The following is a 23,573-nucleotide window of genomic DNA, read 5'->3' as shown; positions in this document are numbered from 1 at the left end:
GATTTCAATTACATTGCTTACTGTGATCGGTAGAAACTCGACTAACTCGCCCTCTCCCCGCAGCGACATCGACTGCCTTTCGGACGAGCGCTGTGTCGGCGGCGTGTGCAAGGCCGTGTGCAACTCGGACAGCAAGTGCGGCCCGGGACAGATCTGCGAGAACAGGCTTTGCGACGTGGGCTGCCGCAGCGACGTGGTCTGCCCCGACAACCAGGCGTGTATCGACCGACAATGCAGAGGTAAGGCTTGAAATTCGTCTTCTGAATTGATAAGGATGTGTTTCTCTACAAAGGAAAGACATTACTTCGTAAGCACACTTCGTGTAAGCAATACGAGAAAAGTGTTAATTTGCCACTCTTTTGCAGATCCGTGCGAGGGTGCGACCACTTGCGGGACGTGCGCCGTGTGCCGCGTGTCCAACCACAACGTGCAGTGCTCGTGCCCGGCCGCGCTGCTCGGCGACCCGCTCGTGGCGTGCCTGAAACCGGCGCGCCGCTGCGGCGCCGACGCCGGCCCCTGCGACTGCGACGAGGTGGGCTACTGCGCCAACCGCTGCGGCGCCGCCAGCGACTGCGACTGCGGCGAGAGCTGCGAGCAGGGCCGCTGCCGCGTCAAGTGCGCGCTGGGCAACGGCTGCCCGCCGGGGCTCATCTGCGTGGGCGGCTCCTGCCTGCCCGGCTGCCGCTCGCACGCCGACTGCCCCAACGACCGAGCCTGCATCAGCGGCCAGTGCGGCGACCCGTGCACGCAGTCGCCCTGCGGCCTCAACGCCCTGTGCCGCGTGTCGGACCACCGCGCCCTCTGCCTGTGCCCCGACGGCTTCCAGGGCGAGCCCACCAAGGCCTGCACCCAGTACGAGTGCCTCGAGGACAGCGACTGCGAGCCCAACAAGCGGTGCGGGCCGGACAAGGCCTGCCGCAACCCGTGCCTCGAGCCCGGCGCCTGCGGCGGCAACGCCCAGTGCCGCGTGGTGGGCCGGCGAGCTCAGTGCTCCTGCCCGCCTGGCAAGATTGGAAACCCGCAAATTGAATGCAGACAAGGTACGCTTCAAAGTTAAACCAAAGCAATTACCATATCAGACTTCCCATTTGTCTGTATTGTCATGCTTGTTCCATGTTTTAATAACATTATGCTATTCCTGCAGGTGGAGAGGAATGCCTGCGCAACCCGTGCGGCGAGAACGCGCGCTGCCGGGACGTGGTGGGCGGCTTCGAGTGCAGCTGCGCCCCCGGGTGCCGCGGCGACCCGTACCGCGGCTGCGTGTGCGAGGCGTCGCTCCGCGACCTGTGCCGCGACGTGCAGTGCGGCGTCAACGCCGACTGCAGGGTCATGAACGGTCAGCAGGCGCAGTGCTACTGCCCGCCCAACTATCCATCGGGCGACCCTCTCAAAGAATGTAAGTCTCCGCTACAAATCGGGTGTTCTCCTGTGTGTCTGCTCAGCGTTCTCATGACCTGCTCGCCCTTTATTAGGTACAATCGAGCGAGGACCGGCCGACTGCAGGACTCTCGGGTGCGGTGACGGTGCCGAGTGCGTTCGCAAGCGCAGTGGATACGTGTGCCGATGCCCGCCAGGGTCCTCTGGACATCCTGACGTGGCCTGCCAACAAGGTAGGAGAGGTGCCCCGTGCACTTGGCTTTTTTGTGAGGGACAGGACTGGGGTGGGGGAGTGCTGTACATACGTTCGCTAAACAGTTTGGCACACTGCCCGCTCCACCAGCGGCCGCGGGTCAGAGGAAGCGTACACATATGAAACCGCCAGAGCATGTTTAGAGTTACTGTAATTATCACATTTTGTTTTCTAGCTTAGTGGAATAGTGATAAAGTTGTATCGTGAGTCAAAGCAGTCGGTGGGCTCATGTCACTAATTTTAAGGGTTCATAATTTTTGTGTAAATGACTTCATCTCGAATTCAGTTTTCTCTAAATTTTGCTAAGTTCAAAATTTCTGCATGGTTGGATATTATGTTTGCGCTTCTCAGGCTCGGTGCTGCTCTTTGTGTATATATGAGGGGTAGTGTTGATTTATTTTGTGGAATGCTGACAGTATTCCAATCTGCCTTGTCACTAACATACTGGTTAATTTTCGTAATGTACAGCTACAGTTCCACCCAAATAAATTGCACATAGGGGTTGGGAGTCCTGTATAGATATAACCACCTGATGTACAGCCAACTAGAATTCTACGTTACTGATGAGACAGATTGGGAACTGTGAAAGGAGCATTCTCACTGACCTAAAGTCGTTTTCTTGCTAGTTAAATTATCTGTTTTGTGGATACATATTACTTTTCGGAGGGAAGCTTCTGTAAATATTCTCTTCCTGTGTTAAGGGCGCCCTTGCCTTGCTGTCATTCACGATGCATGGTGAGAAGTATCTCTCCTTTCACGGTTCTTCCAGTCTCTCTGTATTTCCTTTTCCCCTTTTTCTCCTCCCTTTACTACTTTTGTCGTTGTTTCTCTGTTTCCGTACCGACCGTATAGTGAGCCAATGCGCAAGTGATTCAGACTGTCCCCTTGAACGCGCCTGTGTTGGCAGTCAGTGCGTGGACCCCTGTTCTCTCCGGCACGCTTGCGGCCAGAACGCGCTCTGTACGCCCATTCTTCACCGGCCGCGATGTGCGTGTCCCCAGTGCTATATAGGGCAGCCCCTGGTGGGCTGCCGACCAGACCCCCAGTGCGCTAGTCCGGCGCCCCCTCGCGCGGGGGCGTGCCGCTCAGACGCGGACTGTTCGGACAGTTTGGCGTGCCGCGCCGGCCAGTGCCGCGACCCCTGTGTCACACCCGGACTGTCGTGTGAGAGCTCAAAGAAGTGCCAGGTGCGCCACCATCGGCCAGTGTGCGTCTGCAAGGCAGGCTTTGTCGTCAACGACTTAGGGGAACTGACCTGCGCACCGGAGCGGCCCGAGTGCTCAAGAGACGAGGAGTGCGCCCCGAACCGCGCGTGCACGGGTGGACGTTGCGTCAACCCTTGCGCCGCCAAGACTTGCCCGCTCAAGAAGTCGTGCCAGGTGGTCGACCACAAGCCCATCTGTCTCTGCACGGCGGACTGCCACCCGGAGCTGTCCATCTGCCTGCGAGACAGCGGCTGTCCACAAGGTTTGGCGTGCATCGACTACCGATGCACTGACCCTTGCGCCAACATGACGTGCCCTCAGGGTGCACCTTGCTACGTGGAAGAGCACAGGGCTGTGTGCAAGTTCTGCCCTCAAGGATTCGATTCCGACCAAAAAAGCGGATGTACGAAAGGTAAATCACTGACATTAGTTGCTTAAATAGTTACCAAATGCGGAAGCAGAGAGCCTTTTATGCGTCATAGAAAAGAAATTTTGGGGACTGGACTCTAATATAACTAATTTTGACGATTGGGACAAATTCATCGCCAACGTGGCCGGTACTCGGAAGGAGTGCGTCTTCCTGTTTCCTCTGTCCTCTTTTCCTTGGAAGCTGTCTCTCTTACTTCACATTACTGTGTAGTAGTATATGATTAACATGAGGTGTGGTTCTTGACACTCATGTGTTCATGCATTCACTCCCAATGTAAAGGGCAGGTTTGAAGCCATTTTGAACTGGCTTTACTTGGTTTTGCACATAGTAGCTTGGTCATTCACGTAACTCACCTAACAATTCGTTTGGAAGGTCAAAGTAATTGTGTGAATGGTGTGGAGTGTGTGGAGGTTTAAGTAAGTGTGTGTATTTATAAGGGTGAACTGCGATACTAATATTTGTACATATGTTTATATTGTCATTGTTTCTCAGTGCCCTGCACTTCGGATGTCAACTGCACAGAGACACAGGCCTGCGTTAGTGGGGAGTGCGTAGATCCTTGCACCCTCAGCACTTCATGCGGCCGGGGCTTTCAATGTAAAGTGCGCAAGCACAGGCCAGTGTGCTTTTGCCCTCAAGGTTACTTAAATGACAACGGTCTTCGTTGTTTTAAAAGTCCTTACAATATCACAGAACTGCCACCAATCAACTCAGATACGAGGTCAACCACCCCGCGAATCATACCTGGCTTAGAGCAGCGTAGAAATATGAACAAGAGTGTTACTGATCCAAAAGAAAGTGGAAGTCCCGTGCGTACTACTATTCCGATGGTCGAAACCACCACGATCTTTGTGGAGACCACAAATTTTCCATCGACTTTTCCTTCTACCTCTGACTATATCTACAGTACGACCAATCAACCAACAGAAAATCCAACTAGCACCCTAACAACACTAGAAAATGATTTTACAATGACATCAGATTACGCGTCGACGACGATCTTTACTGATTCTACTACTGAGAACTACGGATCAACGGCGACGACAAACTTTGATGTCACTACACCCTCGACAGAGCCAACGACGATACAAACCACCTCGCAAGACAGTACAAAACCAATTCAAATGACTACGAACTACCAAACCGATCAAACAGAATCGACAACGGCAACATCGAAATTTGAGTTGACAACGGGAATTCAATTCGAAACCACAAGAGACAGGGAGGCAGCGACTACGTCGACGTCTGCGGATACTACTGAACAAACAGAATCAACTACACAGACCACGACGACGCCTTTATTTAAAGAAATCACAACAGATATAAGCACATTCGCGCAAACGGATTCGACAGTGCAAACTACAAGTACCTCCCTGTTTGGACCAACCACAGAATACGCTACGACTGCTACAGGCCAAACAGAAACGAGAGAAAATACTGCTGAGTCAACGACCGAGATGTCTACCACAGTGCCAACAGAAACGACTCCACAAACTGACACAACTTTGCAAACAGAAACTACGTCGCAAACGGAAACAACAGCGCAAACAGAAACAACTGCACAAACGGAAACGACCGCACAAACGGAAACAACCCCACAAACGGATTTAACACCTCAAATGGAAACAACCCCACAAACGGACACAACACCTCAAATGGAAACAACATCGCAAACGGAAACAACATCACAACCGGAAACAACATCACAAATGGATACAACTTCTCAAACAGAAACAACATCACAAACAGAAACAACTTCACTAACGGAGACAACTTTGCAGACGGAAACAACTTCGCAGAGTTCATATACAACAAATATAAAAGATTCAACTTCAACAGATTCTACAACAAGGACGATAGATAAAGTCACAGAGCCACCAACTACAACATATACACCATTTGGTAGAGAAATCACAACATATCCAACAGAAGCAGTGACTTTCAGTACAACAGAATCTGAAGGCACAACCGGAACAACAAATACCCAACAAGGCATGACAGAACCTGCAAAAACAACAAACAGTATTGAATTGACAACATACACTCCGTTCGGAAGAAGGATTACGACTGAGAACGAAGAGATAGGAACCACAACATTACAATCGACCAAATCGGAGGCCGAAACTACAGTCGGGCAGACCGAGCAGCCAACATCCCGCGGCATCGAGACTACCACGATGGAAGGAGGCTTCACTACTCAGGGAACTACCATTGTAACCGACAGCCCCAAAAGTCGCGGATTCCCAAGCACAACCAAGAGCGACGAAGAGACAACAATCCGGTACACTACGGATGCCTCCCAGACCACCATGCCCCCGCGAACCCAGCCGCCGTCGCTAGATCAACGTCAGCAGAGCACTGCCGACTACCCCTCGACCACTATGGGGCCCGCGACAACACGAGAGGACATGTCCACTCTGGTTACAGAATACGCGACGACTGGCACACCCGCAGAGGGAACTACTCGTTACATCCCGACCAGCACGGAAGCAGGCGAAACGACTGAGGCCGGCTCGACGACCATAGGCTCTCGGCGGGAGGAGACTACGTCCCCGTACGGTGACGCCACAACACCCGGCAGAACGACCATGTTACCGACGACGACCGAGGCGCGAACCACCATGTCCCCGAGGGAGGGAGAGGGAACCACATTCTCGAGTAGAGACAGAACAACATCCGGAGCGTACACCACAACGGTGGCGCCAGACCTCTCAACATTTACCCCTGGAGAACAGGACATGCAAACAACTCTGTATCCAGGGACCACGGATAACTCCCGGTACTCGACAACCATGCAACCTGAAGGTACCGCCCAGTACACCCCAGGTGTCACTCGATCTGCTACCGAGCCCACAACAATGTTCGACTCGACGACGCGTCGTGACTACGGCACGGAGCGCACTACACTGCCAGGACAGACAGACTCGACCTCGCCGTCAGCACAAGACACCACACCGTTTAGCACGATGCAGCCCGCTACAGAAGTACCAACCACAAGGATTCCACTGGACAGGTCCACCACGCCCTTGCCCGGTACAACAATTGGGGACGAACTTGAGACGACCACGTACAAATTGCGCGGTTACTCAACCACGACCCAGCAGGGAGCGGAGACAACCACGGAGGCGTTTAAAACCACCATTGGAGAAATGACAACGACCCCGTACTCGAGGCCAGGCAGTCCGCGATTGGACATGGGCACAACCTTCGGGCCGGAAACCACGACTCAAAGCAGAAGCGACTACACCGTCACGATGGATACCACAACATATGCCCCAACAGAGATACCAACAACATTTGAAACTGAAGGCACCACGTACCGCCGTTATCCCTCTGGTATGTCCACGACGCCGTCAGACATCGAGACTACTTCCAGGCCAGGAACGACAATCGTTATGCCCACTGAGAGAGCCTACACAACAACACAGGGACAAGCGGGCGAAACTACAGTCGGGCAGACCGAGCAGCCAACATCCCGCGGCATCGAGACTACCACGATGGAAGGAGGCTTCACTACTCAGGGAACTACCATTGTAACCGACAGCCCCAAAAGTCGCGGATTCCCAAGCACAACCAAGAGCGACGAAGAGACAACAATCCGGTACACTACGGATGCCTCCCAGACCACCATGCCCCCGCGAACCCAGCCGCCGTCGCTAGATCAACGTCAGCAGAGCACTGCCGACTACCCCTCGACCACTATGGGGCCCGCGACAACACGAGAGGACATGTCCACTCTGGTTACAGAATACGCGACGACTGGCACACCCGCAGAGGGAACTACTCGTTACATCCCGACCAGCACGGAAGCAGGCGAAACGACGGAGGCCAGCTCGACGACCATGGGCTCTCGGCGGGAGGAGACTACGTCCCCGTACGGTGACGCCACAACACCCGGCAGAACGACCATGTTACCGACGACGACCGAGGCGCGAACCACCATGTCCCCGAGGGAGGGAGAGGGAACCACATTCTCGAGTAGAGACAGAACAACATCCGGGGCGTACACCACAACGGTGGCGCCAGACCTCTCAACATTTACTCCTGGGGAACAGGACATGCAAACAGTTAACACTGGCTTATTCACTGAAAGGCCGACCACGCGTTTGCCTGGTACAACAATATCTGGGGCCACTACTCAACGTACAGCTTTTGACTCTACAGTAGGACAAACGGTGCCTGAGAATAGCACTGAAGCTTTGTTGACAACAGGACCAGTGGTCTTTGATTTTGATGGGGTTTTTACAACACCCCCTACTTTTAATGAAAATGAGACAATTGACGTCATTGACCGTTCTCCTACGACGCCTGGCGTTGCTTTTGAACAGACGACCACTCCTATTTTTGTTGCTGAAATGACCACAACTCCTTACAGCGATAATAATGACACCTCTACTTTTGTTTATAGTACTCCTCATGTGTCTTCTAGTCCTGTTTTTAATTTATCTATTCCTGTCACTTCTACGTCAATTCCGTCAACCTTGTCGGATGAGTCAAATTTTACCACTGTCTCTCTAGTCTTAGATCTTAGCACGGAAGTTCCTGGTGTTACCGAGGCTTCTACTCGCACTGAAGGCCCGCATTTTTCTAGTGCTGATTCCACTGTGATTCCGGGTATATCTAATGATACTACATATACTGAGACGGAGGCGTCAGCTTTTGACACCACCACTCCTATCACTCTTTTGGATATGAGTACCATTGGCATGTCAACTACCTCATTAGATGGAATCACACTTACTCCTAGGGCCACTCAAAGTAGTCGCATTGTCACACCGACAACCGAAGACGCTTTTTCTAGTCAGACCAGCACACTTTCTAGTCAAAGCAGCACGGAGCCTAGTCTATATTCGAGCACATTGGGAAGAACGGTTGCGACCGTTCCCCCAGGACGGATTCGTCTGGGTAATACTACAACCTGCGTATCTGAGTTTGATTGCGCGGATGATGAGGCTTGTGTCGGGTTTCGATGCGGAGACCCGTGCAACCTCTGGAAGGGTTCTTGCGGGCCTCGTGCCCTTTGTATCACACGTTGGCACACCGCCCAGTGTCTGTGCCTGCCCAGTCAGCACCCGGCCGCAGCACCCCATTGTAGCGTTCACCCAGGTAAACATGGCAGGCGTCAGGCCTGTCTCGCGCAGAGTCACGAGCTTTGCACGATTCTCCCTGCGGAGCATGGCATGGCCGAATGCCGAACAATCGCCGATCCTCAGGTGCATGGAGAGTCCTGGAATAAGAAATGGTGTTCTCCGATGTTTCCTTTTCAACTGTTTCGTTTGGTGTCACAGAACTGGGTGACTGTCGCCCAGTCGTCTGATTTTGTTTTCCACATACGATGTAAATATGTACAGTTTTGTTAATTTTCCCCAAACACCAATACAGAAGTTGGGAAACACCGCTTTTGGTCTTCTAGCATCGGTTACAGTGGTCAGAGGATGCAAATTCGTCGATGTCGTGTGCAGTGTATTCTGCATGCATGTCGGGTGTTGGGATTTTGGTGTGGAACGCATGTATATACCGCTTGTGCTTCTGTAAATTACGCATGACTATTTGTCCTTTTAAGTTTATCGCTTTTGATTGTCTTGTACTTGTTTCTTTTTCAGCTTTTCTCTTCTGTCAACCTTTTAAGCTCAATGCGATATAAAGCATGTGCAATTCGAGAAGGCAAACTTAACTTTTTTAATGTTTGTCTTAGCCTGAGATATATTTACTTTAACAGTTCCCAGTAACTTCTATTTTCTGGGAATTCTGTACGTGCATTGTTTCGCATTGCATGTGAAGTGGTTTATTGAGCTCATCGAAGTGCGTTCTATTGCAGCATGATATATATTACACAATAGACTTCCTATTTTATTAAATGCTTTGTCTTAAGTCAACTCTAAAGACTTTTCCAAAACCATGTTCAATTTTTAGTCGCACTTATTAAAATCAAAGAAGTTTACACGTCTACAGTCAACTAATTCGCTTGATTGACTTTACAGTTCTTGAGTGCACCTCCCACGCTCAGTGTCCAACGAGCCTTTCCTGCCTAAACGGCCGATGCCAGAACCCCTGTGCCAGCCACCTTTGTCTGCCAAATCAAGCATGCCGAGTCCTTCTTCATCAACCAGTTTGCCATGATGGTAATGTATAAAGTATTGCCATATGTTTTCATAGTTTCTGAAGTGTCACATAGTTTGTGCCACGTATAATATTATACTTTCCTTAACTTTTGTTTACTGGAAATTGTCTTTCTGTTTTGTTAATTGGGTGCTTTGTTTTATTATCCAACAGAGTCGCCAGGTTGTGAGCATTGCCCACCAGGTGTTCCGTGTGATCCGATCACAGGGGCGTGCATTAAAGGTAGGATGATGCAACTGTCAGAAGTGTTTTCGAGTCGTTGTGGTCCATCGGAAATGACCAATGTGTTGCTGTTTTGTAGAGTAGATTATTTGTCGTTTTGTTGTTGGAAAGAGACACCCGACGAAGGAGTTAAAGCAACTAACCTATGTACTAGGGGTTTTCAATGGAATAGTTTTCTGGTCATCCAGGCCGTAGTTATCACGTTCTCCTGTAAGTTCTTCCTGTCTAAACATCAAAGCTCCACCTTTCCTTTTTCTCGGGGTATAGATGGTTAGAGGGAAAACGAAGCAGTTTTTGCGTGTACAATGTCGGTTATGGATAGTTTTGTCCGATCCTGTCTGTGGGATTCTTCCTCTGAACCTCATCCCTCCCACCCTACACAAAACACACCCACCACCAAATCAGCACGACCGTCTCGACACGACTAACCCAAGAAGCAGCGTAGCTGGTGAGGGATCGCCATGATTTGACCGCGATACTCCACCTAACATCACAGGTATAGTCCATGTGTCCTGTGTTCTTACAGGACTCTTCACTGTCCTTTACTGTCCTTATCTGTCGCGAATGGCAAAGATGATATGGCTGACCGATAAATAAGCGCTTGCCCATATTGCCGGTATGCTTCTTGTCTCCCCTACCAGAGCGCAGTTATGTCGCTGCTGGGCTTGTGGATGACCGCGAATGGCCCTTTATTCCTTCTTTCCCTGGCGAATGAAAACTCTCCACTGTCCTTACTTTACTCTATACAACTCGACCGACGTTAAAAGCACGTCTCTTGCTCAAGCGAAATCTCTCCCTACCGTTTTATTTTAAGACATATACATAATCCTGATGACTCTTCCCCCCTTCCCTAACCTCTTCCTCTCCTTTTATTTTTTTTTGAGAATCTCTACTGTATGCGAGTGCTTTGTGAGGCATGAGTTAAAGTGCATCTTGTTGAAATATTTTCTTCTCGTCCTATTCAAATCCTAAGCATTTTATGCATCTTGTTTTTTTACTTTCTGGTTTTACGAATTATTCTGAGCCTATGAATGCCGAATGACTTTTTTTCGAAATGGCAACACATCTCGTTATTTCTTGTTTCTTTGTTTGTCTTTATGATATTCTGTTTTCTGCATGTTCCTTGCATGGTGGTGGCTTGGTTAATACCTTAAAAAAACAGCAACATATAACCTGAAATGCAAATATGTTATGTGAATGTTGGGTGTGTGTTGATTGTGACAACCTATTATTTGTTTTATACGCCATATTTACTTTTTTTGATCACAAAAGGCCTAAGAGTCTCTGTACAAAATTTAAATATTGCTTACCTGTATATAATGCCGTGTACATACTCGGCCTGTAGTGTACTGCACTAACCGGCACTCGTTCTGTTTTTCCCTCCCACAACTTTTACGCTGGCCACAGAAATCGGTATCACGAGCACACCTCCCGTCACGGTAGACGCGACCACCGAGTTCAGTACACAGGACACTACCACGCTCACACCGTGGGCTTTTCCAACCACGATGCCCGATGTCTTCACGTTGCCGGGCGAGACGATACCTCCCCCAACAGAACGCAACACCACATTCCCGCCAACCGCCACGACCTTTGTCACGGGCTTCACGACGTACGACGCGAACGAAACGACCACCACTGTTACGGTGGCTTACGACGACACAGTCACATCGACCAGCACCGCGGCGACAGACGTGGCCAGCGCTCCGCCCGCCGGCCCGACCAAACAGTCCAAGAAGGGCGAGGAGCGCCGCTGCCTAGTCGACGGTGACTGCGAGGACGCCGAGGCGTGCCTGACGGGGCGTTGCGGCGACCCGTGCCGCGCCGACAGCTGCGTCCACCCGCTGGCCGTGTGTGCCGTGCGCAACCACACCACACACTGCACGTGTCCGGATCTGTCAGACGACTGCCGCCGAGGTACTACATCCTGCAGCAGACAGATCAGCACAGTAGCTTAATATCTTAGATTTTCCTCCACACGTATTATTTTGTTAAATTGCCATTTTTAGTAGTGCAGGGCACATACGATAGAGTAGTACAAACTAAATCGTTGCAAATGTAAGACTTTGAATCGGTTTTGCACCAACGTAGTCGAGATCGCAGGGTTATTTCGTGGACCTATCACCTTAGAACACTCAGACGCCACATGACATTTGTAAATAGCAGCAGGTCCTGCGGCCTTGGTGTTGGTGCTAATCCTGCGTGTTCCACAGCTCACCCCGGCGGATCGCTCAAGTCACCCCGACCCTGCGAGTCAGACGCGGACTGTCTGCACACGGAGGCTTGCTTCATGGCGGAGTGCCAGGACCCCTGCGAGTTCGCAATGGCGTGTGCGGCCACGGCCAAGTGTCGCGTAAAGGCGCACCGGCCCATCTGCACCTGCCCGCCGGGCCACCACGGCAACCCTGCGCTTAACTGCTTCCCCACTGAACCATGTAAGACTAACACGCTAACCGGGTGGTCGGGGAGCAGCCGTGGCCCCCCGGCCCGGCGCGAGCCTCTCTTTCAGGTGGTGTCGCTGTCGACGGAGACGTGCTCTTTCGACGGGGGTGGCCGAGGCGCACGGCGCGGGCACCCGCTCCTTCCCTACTCTCTTCATCTCTTGTACCATATTTGGTTTATTTCACAAGCCGTCGACGATGGCACTCTCCTTCGAAAGAGCAAGTCTAAAAGTGGTAAAAGAAAACCGTGCTAACAGATTAACCGGGGGGGACCGGGGGGATGTAAAGAAATGCATAATCGAATAACCAGGCTGCATATAACGACTGAGCGCCTGTGAACCTCAGGGTAGGCCACCGCGCCCGACATCTGGGGAGTGCGGGATGGCCTACGCTGCAGGCTCTTGCCCACCCTCGTTAATGAATAAAACTGATAACATTAACTTTAAAACGCTGTGGTTTTAAACGACAAGCCTGGCTAACAAACTTACGAGTAATGCAAAACTAAATTAATGTTAACCATGTCCCTGTTTGCAATAATTAAATTCTTTAATTTCAGCTCTATGATTTAGAAACGTCTCGCACCCGTTTTCTTTGTTAGCACACACCTTGGTGCGACGCAGAGTCGCACTTCTATCAGTGCTTGCCCCCTGCGCACGCAAAATTTCATTTCACTGTTCTTTTTCCGCCGCATAACTTGCTCCTCGTCGCTACAGAAGAAAAGGCCAAGCTGAATACTACATCTTTTAAACTTTTAATGTTTGAATACTTCAAAATATTTACGGAATTTGTAATATTTCTTAAAATTCCCTATTTTGGTTCTTTTTATTGTGTAGGTGTGGCCTCTTCTTAAAACAGTGTGCCCCTCTGGTGCGCAAAAGCGAGAGAGAGAGCGTGTTCGGCGTGTATATATTTTTACCTATTCTTGGCCTATCGTCCAGGCTGGGCTTTGGTTTATTTTATCTTGTCCTGTCAACTGTGTGTACATACCTGTCTCACTCTTCTCCGGGAATGGTGTGGCTTTCTAGCGAGTTGCTATAGCAACGACGACTGTCCCGTCACCGAGGCTTGCATCGGAGGCAACTGCCAGCCACCCTGTGAGGTCCACAACCCTTGTGCGCTCAACGCCGTCTGTGTCAATTCCAACCACGGCACCGACTGCAGCTGTGCCGACGGATTCCAAGGAAACGGTTTTGTCGGCTGTCTGCCGGGTACGTTTATTGCATGTTATATTTTTGGACGTTTTTCCTTTTATGATTTTACTGTTAAATCATTCTATTTCTCTTCTCTTCATTTGGCCACAGTTCGCTCCAACATTCAGCCCGTGTGCCAATACAACGAGGACTGCCCGCCCGACAAGGCGTGCGACCGACTCAACCGGCTCTGCATCAACCCATGCTCCGAAGACTCGTGCGGAGAGTTCGCCGAGTGCTGGCCCGACAACCACCAGGTTCAGTGCCGCTGCCTGCCAGGTTACTTCGGCAACCCATACGTTGAGTGTGGACAAGGTGAGATTTGTCGCTTTTCTGCACTCCTAAGCATGGTCGAAATAAATTTTTCCTTGTCGAGTAACTTGCCTAGAGATCTTCACTCACTAATGTTTCGCCATACGTTTTGTCCATTAGTCACCGGTTGTCGGTCTGACGAGGAGTGTGCGGGGAGCGAGGCCTGCATCAACGGCAAGTGTGGCAACCCATGCAAGTGTGGCGCGTACGCCACCTGCGAGGTACTCTACCACAAGGCGTCATGTCGCTGCCCGCCCGGCTACGGCGGAGACCCCATCCACGGCTGCACCCGTACGTTCACATGACAAATAATTTTTTGTACTACTTTGATCTCACATCGGAAGTCGGACTGCAAATTGTGCATTGTTTTTTGCAGCTCCCACAAACCCTTGCGATCCCAACCCTTGCGGCGTTTACGCACTCTGCGAAGTCGACCACGGAAACGCCGTGTGCTTCTGTCCGAAGGGAATGACTGGAAATCCGTTTAGGAACTGCGGTGAGTATTTGCACTTAAATCTTGCTGTCGGTCGGTTGCCGACGGTCATCTAATCTAATTGTTGTGTTGCCTTTTAGTTCCCGAAGGCGACGAGTGCACTCCCAACCCGTGCGGACCTAACTCGGGCTGTCGCGTGATCGCGGGCGTGCCTCACTGCTTCTGCCTGCCCGAGTTTGAGGGCGAGCCGCCAGAAAAGCCGTGCGCACTGCCCCACCACCCATGCGACCCGAGCCCCTGCGGGCCCAACACCCAGTGCACCGTCCTGTCCAACGGCTTCGCCAAGTGCACCTGCCTGCCGGGCTTCCTCGAGTCGCCCAACACGATCCGCGGCTGCGTCGAGAAGCGCAACCCCTGCGACCCGAACCCGTGCGGCCCCGGCGCGCTGTGCGACGCGAACCGCAAGCCGTGCTGCTTCTGCCCGGAGCCGACGGTCGGCAACCCGTACAAGGCGTGCACGGAGCCCGTGGTTCGCGTGCTGTGCCAGCCCGGGCCGTGCGGCCAAAACGCCGACTGCTACGTCTCTGACAACCAAGAACAGTGCTACTGCCGCTATGGCTTCGTTGGCGACCCGTACAGCGGCTGCAGCCCTCCGCCCGCCAGCCCGTGCGTGCCCAACCCGTGCGGTCCGCTGGCGGAGTGTTCGGTCAGCCCCGTGGGCCAGCCCATGTGCCAGTGCCCCGAGGGGCTGGCCGGCGACCCCACCAGCGCCGCGGGCTGCCGCGGGCCCGAGTGTCGCGTGGATGACGAGTGCCCCGCGCACCTGGCGTGCATGGGCTACCGCTGCCGCGACCCCTGCCCCGGCTCGTGCGGCGTGGCGGCGCACTGCCGCGTCGAGAAGCACCACCCGGTGTGCACGTGCGACCACGGACTGACGGGCAACCCGCTGGTGCGGTGCCACCCGCTGCCGCAAGAGCTGCCGCCGCACGACCCTTGCAACCCCAGCCCCTGCGGGCCCAACACTCACTGCCTGGTGCTGAGCGGGCGAGCCGTCTGCTCCTGCATGGACGACTACTTCGGTGACCCGCAGGTCGGCTGTCGCCCCGAGTGCGTCATCAACTCGGACTGCGCGTCCAACCAGGCCTGCCAGGCGTACCGCTGCGTGGACCCTTGCAAGCTCGGCAGCGTGTGCGGCGTGGGCGCGGTGTGCAAGTGCATCGACCACACCGCCACCTGCGCGTGCCCCGACGATCACGAGGGCGACGCCTTTGTGCAGTGCTACCCAAGACGTGAGTGTAAACTGCTTTGCCCATAATATGTGGCTCTTATTTTTATTTCAACTTGACATTATCCCTTAAAGCCCGTTAATTATCGGCTGTTCTGTAACAACAATGTTCTCGTTTTGTTTTGCAGCTCATATTGGACCTGAGCAGAACATCACCCGACCGTGCTCGCCGTCACCATGCGGACCGAACGTGCAGTGCCAAGTGTACGGCTTCGTGGCCATGTGCGACCCGTGTGGCGGCCCCGACGCGCACTTCAGACCAGAGTGTCGGCCGGAGTGCCTCGCCAACTCGGACTGCCCCTTCAACCTGGCCTGCCTCGGACAGCGCTGTCTCGACCCGTGCCCGGGCTCGTGCGGCGTGTCCGCGACCTGCAACGTCGTACAACACCGGCCGGTGTGCCAGTGCCCTCCTGGGCTCGTTGGCAACCCGTTCGAGCACTGCTCCGCGCCTAAGATACGTAAGTGTACTTTCAACTTCGACCAGGAATTTATTTCCTTTGAACTTACCTTTGTTCCCAAGCTAATGCATTATTTTTCTCTTCAGCTGTGGAAGCCGTGGAGCCTTGCGAGCAAGTGCAGTGCGGTGCCAACGCGCGCTGCCGCGATCGTCACGGCGCCACGACCTGCGAGTGCCTGCCGGGCTTCTTCGGCAACGCGTACCTGGGCTGCCACCCGGAGTGCGTGCTCAACACGGACTGCCCCATGAACCAGGCGTGCGTCAACAACAAGTGCGAGGACCCGTGCGCCGGGGCCTGTGGCGTGACGGCCCACTGCAGCGTCGTCAACCACGTGCCCGTTTGCTACTGCCCGGAGGGCAGCACCGGCGACCCGTTCACGAACTGCTACCCGTTCCGACCAACTCCGCAACCACCGCCCATCGCCAACCAGCCGGCCAACCCCTGCGACCCGTCGCCGTGCGGGCCCAACAGCAGGTGCCTCGTGTCCCAGCAGGGCTACGCGACGTGTTCGTGCCTCCCGAACTACAAGGGCGCGCCACCCTCGTGCCGCCCCGAGTGCGTCGTGTCGGCCGAGTGCCCGCAGACCCAGGCCTGCGTCAACTGGCGCTGCGTCGACCCGTGCCCGGGCACCTGCGGCCTGGGCGCTCGCTGCGCCGTCATCAACCACAACCCCATCTGCAGCTGCCCGCCGGGCCAGCTAGGCGATCCGTTCGCCAGCTGCTACACGCCGATCGTCGCCGAGGAGCCCAAGACGCCGACGAACCCGTGCGATCCGTCGCCCTGCGGTCCCAACTCGATCTGCCAGGTGAAGCAGGGGCACCCCGTGTGCTCGTGCAAGGCCAACTACATCGGCAGCCCGCCCTACTGCAGGCCCGAGTGCGTCATCAGCCAGGAGTGCCCCCGCGACCGCGCCTGCGTCAACGAGAAGTGCGTGGACCCGTGCGTGGGCGCCTGTGGCGCCAACTCCAAGTGCGACGTGGTCAATCACACGCCGTTCTGCAGCTGCCTGTCCGGCTATGAGGGCGACGCTTTCATCGGCTGCGTCAAGACATCCATTCAGTACCTGCCGCCCGCTCCGTCACCCGTCAACCCCTGCGTGCCGTCACCCTGCGGCGAGAACACGGTCTGCGACGCTCGCGACGGCGTGGCTCGCTGCTCGTGCATCCCGCCGTACATGGGCAACCCGTACGCCGGTGGGTGCCGACCCGAGTGCACCATCAACGCGGACTGCGCGTCCCACCTGGCTTGCCTCGCCCAGCACTGCAGGGACCCGTGCCCTGGCGTGTGCGGTACCAACGCCGAGTGCGGCGTCGTCAACCACGTGCCGGTGTGCCAGTGCCTGCCGGGCTTCCGCGGCGACCCCTTCCAATCCTGTCGCCTGGAGCCGGTGGCCGTCCTGCCGCCGCAGAACCCTTGCGAGCCGTCGCCGTGCGGGCCCAACAGCGTGTGCCGCGTGACCAGCGGCCACGCCGTGTGCTCGTGCGTGCCGGGCTACATCGGCGCGCCGCCGTCATGCCGACCCGAGTGCGTGGTCTCGGCAGAGTGCCCGCAGAGCCAGGCGTGCATCAACCAGAAGTGCGCCGACCCCTGCCCCGGCACCTGCGGCGTCAACGCGCGCTGCCAGGTGGTGAACCACAACCCCATCTGCAGCTGCCCGCCTAGGTTCACCGGAGACCCGTTCGTCAGATGCGTGTCTGAACGTAAGTATTCCGAACCTCTTTTGATGTACACTCTGCTCGTCGGGCTTGGACTGGGGTCTGACTCAATACCCTGTGCTTTTGTCCTGCAGCTCCGCAGCCGGTCGCGCCGCTCAACCCGTGCGTGCCCTCGCCGTGCGGAGCCAACTCCGAGTGCCGGGTGATCGACGGGCGGCCGGTGTGCTCGTGCACGCCCGGCATGCTCGGCGCGCCGCCCAACTGCCGACCCGAGTGCCTCATCCACCAGGACTGCCCGACGCACCTGGCGTGCGTGCGCAACAAGTGCACGGACCCGTGCGCCGGCTCATGCGGCTTCAACGCGCAGTGCACGGTGCGCAACCACCAGCCCGTGTGCTCGTGCCTGCAGGGCTTCGAGGGCGACCCGTTCTCTGGCTGCAACCCCGTGCAAGGTAGGACCGCCGACGCTCGCCTCCCACTGACAGGTGCCGCTGCTTGTGTATCATGCCTTCCCCCCGCGCCAAGGTTACTCGCTGATCGGAGAGCCGCAGCCGTCACTCGTCCTCGTTGTACAACTTTTCGTTCTTGACGCCACTTGTAGCCAGGCCCACGGCGGCGCCGGCACAGCCGTGCAGCCCCAACCCGTGCGGCGCCAACGCTGTCTGCCGCGCACTCAACGGCGCGGGCGCGTGCGCCTGCCTGCCCGAGTACTTCGGCGACCCCTACGTGGGCTGCCGGCCCGAGTGCGTGCTCAACCAGGACTGCCCGCGCGACCGCGCCTGCCTCAACCACCGCTGCGGCGACGCGTGCGTCAACGCGTGCGGCCTGCGCGCGCAGTGCCTCGTCATCAACCACAGCCCCGTGTGCTCGTGTCCCGACGGCGCAACGGGCGATGCCCAGATCGCATGCGTCCCCATCCCGCCCCGTAAGCTAACACTCTTCATCGCTCACCTAGGTCCCCACGTCAGGGCTGGTTCCGTGCAGCCAATTGAGCGAAACATTTCCATCTTAATTACCGCCCCCAAAAACTAATATTTGCCGGACCAGCCCCGACGCGTGTCGGCCTCTTTGACATACTGTCACTACTTACTTATCGCCCTCTTTGTCACCCTAACTGCATGCCGCATATCTCTTCCTCTCTCCCTCGCTGACACGCCAGCGCCGGCCGCGCCCCCGGCCCCCGCGCCGCCCCCGTGCTCCGCCACGCCGCCGCCCTGCGGGCCCCGCGGCCTGTGCCGCGAGCTGGCGGGCGTGGCGGTGTGCTCGTGCCAGCCGGGGTCCGTGGGCAGCCCGCCGGCGTGCCGGCCGCAGTGCCTCGTCAGCACGGACTGCCCGCGCGTGCGCGCGTGCATCAACGAGACGTGCGCCGACCCCTGCCCGGGCTCGTGCGGCGCCAACGCGCTCTGCCTCGTCGTCAACCACCGGCCCATGTGCTCGTGCCGCCCGGGCTTCACGGGCGACCCCTTCACGAGGTGCATCGAGCCCGAGAGTAAGGCTCCCTTCCTCTGACTTTCTTTCATTTTTCCCACCTGTAACTGCTGCTCTCTCTAACACTCCCTGGCTGTGGTGTGTACTTCTCTTTCCTGTGCGCGCCTCACCCCAGCCTGCCCTGACGTGCCCCCGCGAGACCCGTGCACGCCCAGCCCGTGCGGCGCCAACGCGGCCTGCAAGGTGGTGGGCGGGCGCGCGGCCTGCTCGTGCCTGGACGGCTACCTGGGCCGGCCGCCCGCCTGCCGCCCCGAGTGCCTGCTCTCCGCGGAGTGCCCGCGCAACCGCGCCTGCCAGGGCCTGCGCTGCACCGACCCCTGCCCCGGGTCCTGCGGCCCGCAGGCCGACTGCCGCGTGGTGAACCACGGCCCCGTCTGCACCTGCAAACCTGGCTTCACCGGCAACGCCTTCTCCGGCTGCACCCCTTTGCCTCCCCGTAAGGACGCGCCTCGGCCCCCTCCACGGCTTGCTAACTCTACTACTCTCTGTTCCATAACAACTTCTTCACCTCCTCTCTAACTCTCCTCGCCGCCCAGCGCCCCCACCCGCGCCGCCGACGCCGTGCTCGCCGTCGCCGTGCGGCGCGAACGCCGTGTGCACGGCCCGGGGCGGCGCCGGTTCGTGCGCCTGCATCCGGGACTACCGCGGCGACCCGTACGTCGGCTGCCGGCCCGAGTGCGTCCTCTCCACGGACTGCGCGCGCGCGCTCGCCTGCATCAACAGCCGCTGCGTGGACCCGTGTCCGGGGACGTGCGGCGTCAACGCCACCTGCGCCGTCATCAACCACACGCCCTCGTGTGCCTGCCCCGCTGGCACGACGGGCAACGCCCTGCAGCGGTGCACGCCCCTGCGTAAGGGCTCTAACCTCTCTTCCTTCTCTCTCACCCACCCGGTGCTTTGTGTTTTAAAACTCTTCTCTGTCTCTGTCGCCCCCGCTGCCCCTCCCCGTGCAGCCAGCACGACCGCCCCCGCCAACAAGACCGACCCGTGCCGCCCGTCGCCGTGCGGGCCCTTCAGCGTGTGCCGCGCGGTGGACGGGCACGCGGCCTGCTCGTGCGCGCCGGCCTTCGTGGGCGCGCCGCCGCAGTGCCGGCCCGAGTGCGTGGTGTCGGCCGAGTGCCCGCAGGACCGCGCGTGCTCGGGCCAGCGCTGCGTCGACCCGTGCCCCGGCGTGTGCGGCGCCAACGCGCGCTGCCGCCCGCTCAACCACCAGCCCGTGTGCACCTGCGCGCCTGGCTTCACCGGCGACCCCTTCACCCGCTGTCTCATGCCCGACTGTAAGCAAGCGCTTCCCTTCTGCTTTACCAACTCTGTCGACAGCCATTAGGGTTCGTCCAGAAAGAACGTCCGTTTCTACGCATATTCATTGGAAAATTACGGGAGCTTGGCGCCTGCGAGACTTCTGGGTAGGCCACCCCGCCGTACACGCAAGCACTGCAAGCAAGATGTTGCCTACCTACTTGGCGCTATGAGAACTTGCAGAGGCTGAACGTGGCTATTTCGAAACGGCGAATGACGGATGTTCTTTCTGGATGATCCCTTACGGGTGGGCCGTATCCTTGGTCGTTCCTTGTACATGCTGCTCTCACACTAACTCGTCTTCTCATCGTCTTTTCGTCCCTGCCCGTCACCCAACATCCACCCCAGTGTGCCCGGACCCGTCCCCGAGCGCAGACCCCTGCTCGCCCAACCCTTGCGGGCCGTTCTCGGTGTGCAAGGCGCTGGGCAGCCAGCCGGCCTGCTCGTGCCTCCCGGGCTACGTGGGCCGCGCGCCCACCTGCCGGCCCGAGTGCGTCCTGGACTCGGACTGCCCGCCGGCCCGGGCCTGTCAGGCGACGCGGTGCGCCGACCCTTGCCCGGGCTCGTGCGGCCGCGGCGCCGCCTGCACCGTGGCGCAGCATAAGCCGCAGTGCGCCTGCCTGCCCGGCCTCACCGGCGACCCTTTCTCGGGCTGCGTCCCGGTGCCGCCAAGTAAGGCCGCCGACGATGCCTCTTGTTGTCGATGCCGTAGTCGTTGTTGGTCGCTTTGTGATGGATTTGTCGGTAGTTCTGGTATGCTGCTTGTTGTCGTTGTTGGTCTGGTTGTTGATTCTGAAGCCGTTGCACTTTTACGTTTTGCACTTAATGTTGTTGAATGTTGTTATGCGTTCACCGCATCTTATTGCAATGCCATTGCACTTTTTCTTATCGTGATTGTTGTTGTTGTTTTTTGCCTTCCACAGCAGATTTGATTGTGCATGTTGTTTGAACCTATACCACCATGTTGTTTTTTGGTCCTCACAGCCGAAGTGATTGTGCATGTTGTTTGAACCCTTGCCGCCTTGTTTTCTCTCCCCCAGCCGCCCCCATCGTCCCCGAGGCCCCGCGCGACCCCTGCAACCCGACGCCGTGCGGCTCGAACGCGCACTGCCGCGAGCGCCACGGCGCCGGGTCGTGCACGTGCATGGCGGGCTACCACGGCGACCCGTACACGGGCTGCCGGCCCGAGTGCGTGCAGAACGCCGAGTGCGCGCGCGACCGGGCGTGCGTCAACAACAAGTGCGTGAACCCGTGCCCGGGGACGTGCGGCCGCAACGCCGAGTGTCACGTGGCGCACCACACGCCCGTGTGCACGTGCCTGGAGGGCTACACGGGCGACCCGCTGTCGGGCTGCCGGCCGGTGCCGCCGCCGCCGCCTCCCCCGCTCGCGGAGGAGCCGGTGGACCCGTGCGCGCCGTCGCCCTGCGGCCCGTACAGCGAGTGCCGCCGGCGCGACGGGCTGGCCGTCTGCTCGTGCCAGCTCGGCTACGTCGGCGCGCCGCCCATGTGCCGACCCGAGTGCGTCGTGTCGGCCGAGTGCCCGCAGTACCAGGCGTGCGTCTCGCAGCGCTGCACGGACCCGTGCCCGGGCACGTGCGGCACGCACGCACGCTGCCGCGTCGTCAACCACAACCCCATCTGCAGCTGCGAGCCCGGCTACGTTGGCGACCCATTCGTGCGCTGTCTAAAAGAACCCAGTAAGACCCCTATCTGCAACGTCGACGCCCGCCTTTCAAAGTCCGTCTTGTCTGAAAAAAAATTCGACCAGTTAATTTACAGAATGAATAACACCTTCAAAATAAAAAATTACTAGTCTCATTCTTGTTCAAAAGGCGGGTGATGCGCGTGCGTTTAACTCGGCCTCCCATGTTTTTCCTGATGTTTCTGACCGGCCTCCTCCCTCACTCCCCTAGCGCCCGTCATCGCCGTGCAGGAGAGTAGGAACCCGTGCGTGCCGTCGCCGTGCGGGCCCAACTCGCACTGCCGCGCGCAGGGCCCCACGCCCGTGTGCTCGTGCCTGCCCAACTACGTCGGGCGGCCGCCGAGCTGCCGGCCCGAGTGCACCATCCACCCCGAGTGCCCCGGCAACAGGGCGTGCGTGAACGAGCGCTGCCGCGACCCGTGCCCCGGCTCGTGCGGCCCGCACGCCGACTGCAGGGTGGTCAGCCACGCGCCGCAGTGCTACTGCCGCTCCGGCTACACGGGCGACCCGTTCTCGGGCTGCCACCCGATACCGCTCGCACTACGTACGTTCGAGCTGAGACACTTACTCTACGCTAACGCGGGCACCGGCTAAAAAGAATTAACTCTTGCGCGCCGTAATTCGGGAGTGTGTGCGAACATCACTCTGGTATTAGGACTAAAACGGAGATTCGGTGATAGTCGCGTAAACCGTAACCCCACCATTCGCTCCCCACAAACTCACCCCCTGTGAAGACATGAAACCATTTAACTTTGCAGGTACAACATGATTGGGCAATAATTTGGTTATAATCATTCGTCACCTGCACTTATTTGGTGTTTGTGCTGATAACGACATTTTATTAATTTTCTCACCATGTGTTGTTTACCCATTTCACCAACTTTTACAGGAAAGGTGTCTAATCAGTGTTGATGTTTTGCAGTTTGTTGAAAATGGTTTTGGTTATATTAACTGACTACATTTTGATATCGTCGGGTAGTTGGTCGCTCACATCCTCACATTACAGCTGTTATTTTGGTGCTGGTGCATTTCACTTTTCGTTTTGCAGCAAGTGCATTTCGCAGGCTCACCCATATACGAGGTTCATGGTTTTGGTTTTCGGTCACTGAGCACAGCTTTCATTTTGTTAAATGCTTGACGTCGTCGCAACCCGGTGTTTGGTGTTCAAAATCCGATCCCACACGTAGAGATGCAAATAAAAATTAAACAATTTTGCTGCCATCATATTTTTTTAAAAAAATTATCATGCAACTTTAAAACAAGAGTCCAATTATTTCGCAATAATTTGCATCTCTACTGCTGATCAAAGCTGTGACCGCAGCTGCTAAACCTTTGGCCGCTGGTCCCTTGCAGCGCCGCCTAGGAAGGAGGAACGCCAGCCGTGCAACCCGTCGCCGTGCGGCGCCAACGCGGTCTGTCGCGAGCGCAACGGCGCGGGCTCGTGCGCGTGCCTGCCCGAGTACACGGGCGACCCGTACACGGGCTGCCGGCCCGAGTGCGTGCTCAACACGGACTGTGCGCGCGACCGCGCCTGCGTCAACAACAAGTGCGTGGACCCGTGCCCGGGGACGTGCGGCCTCAACGCCGAGTGCCGCGTCGCGAACCACGCGCCCACGTGCACCTGCCTCCCCGGCTACAGCGGCAACCCGCTGCAGGCCTGCCACCTGCCCCCGCCCCCGCCCAGTAAGCTTACCGCCCCGACC

At 56.8% G+C, this 23,573-nt stretch overlaps 1 protein-coding gene across 1 annotated transcript in view; it reads left to right on the top strand.

Moving 5' to 3' along the window:
* The window catches only part of LOC113204179 (uncharacterized), a 194,435-nt gene that overhangs the window by 113,880 nt on the left and 56,982 nt on the right, over positions 1-23,573 (top strand). Inside the window, 27 exon segments of the mRNA XM_052268795.1 lie at positions 64-239; positions 366-1,040; positions 1,145-1,396; positions 1,473-1,610; positions 2,483-3,247; positions 3,758-8,371; positions 9,247-9,387; positions 9,539-9,607; positions 11,015-11,524; positions 11,821-12,042; positions 13,074-13,256; positions 13,350-13,553; positions 13,671-13,841; positions 13,927-14,046; positions 14,124-15,272; positions 15,397-15,726; positions 15,813-17,426; positions 17,516-17,833; positions 17,983-18,306; positions 18,541-18,870; positions 18,985-19,305; positions 19,406-19,720; positions 19,823-20,146; positions 20,517-20,840; positions 21,209-21,865; positions 22,082-22,414; positions 23,224-23,535. Coding sequence (XP_052124755.1) covers positions 64-239; positions 366-1,040; positions 1,145-1,396; positions 1,473-1,610; positions 2,483-3,247; positions 3,758-8,371; positions 9,247-9,387; positions 9,539-9,607; positions 11,015-11,524; positions 11,821-12,042; positions 13,074-13,256; positions 13,350-13,553; positions 13,671-13,841; positions 13,927-14,046; positions 14,124-15,272; positions 15,397-15,726; positions 15,813-17,426; positions 17,516-17,833; positions 17,983-18,306; positions 18,541-18,870; positions 18,985-19,305; positions 19,406-19,720; positions 19,823-20,146; positions 20,517-20,840; positions 21,209-21,865; positions 22,082-22,414; positions 23,224-23,535 — 14,891 coding nt within the window.

Source organism: Frankliniella occidentalis, unplaced genomic scaffold (genome assembly GCF_000697945.3).
Source record: "Frankliniella occidentalis isolate FOCC.00 unplaced genomic scaffold, Focc_3.1 Scaffold76, whole genome shotgun sequence".
Lineage (NCBI taxonomy): Eukaryota > Metazoa > Arthropoda > Insecta > Thysanoptera > Thripidae > Frankliniella > Frankliniella occidentalis.
The sequence above is the reverse complement of the archived record's forward strand: the minus strand, read 5'-3'. Positions and strand labels throughout refer to the sequence as shown.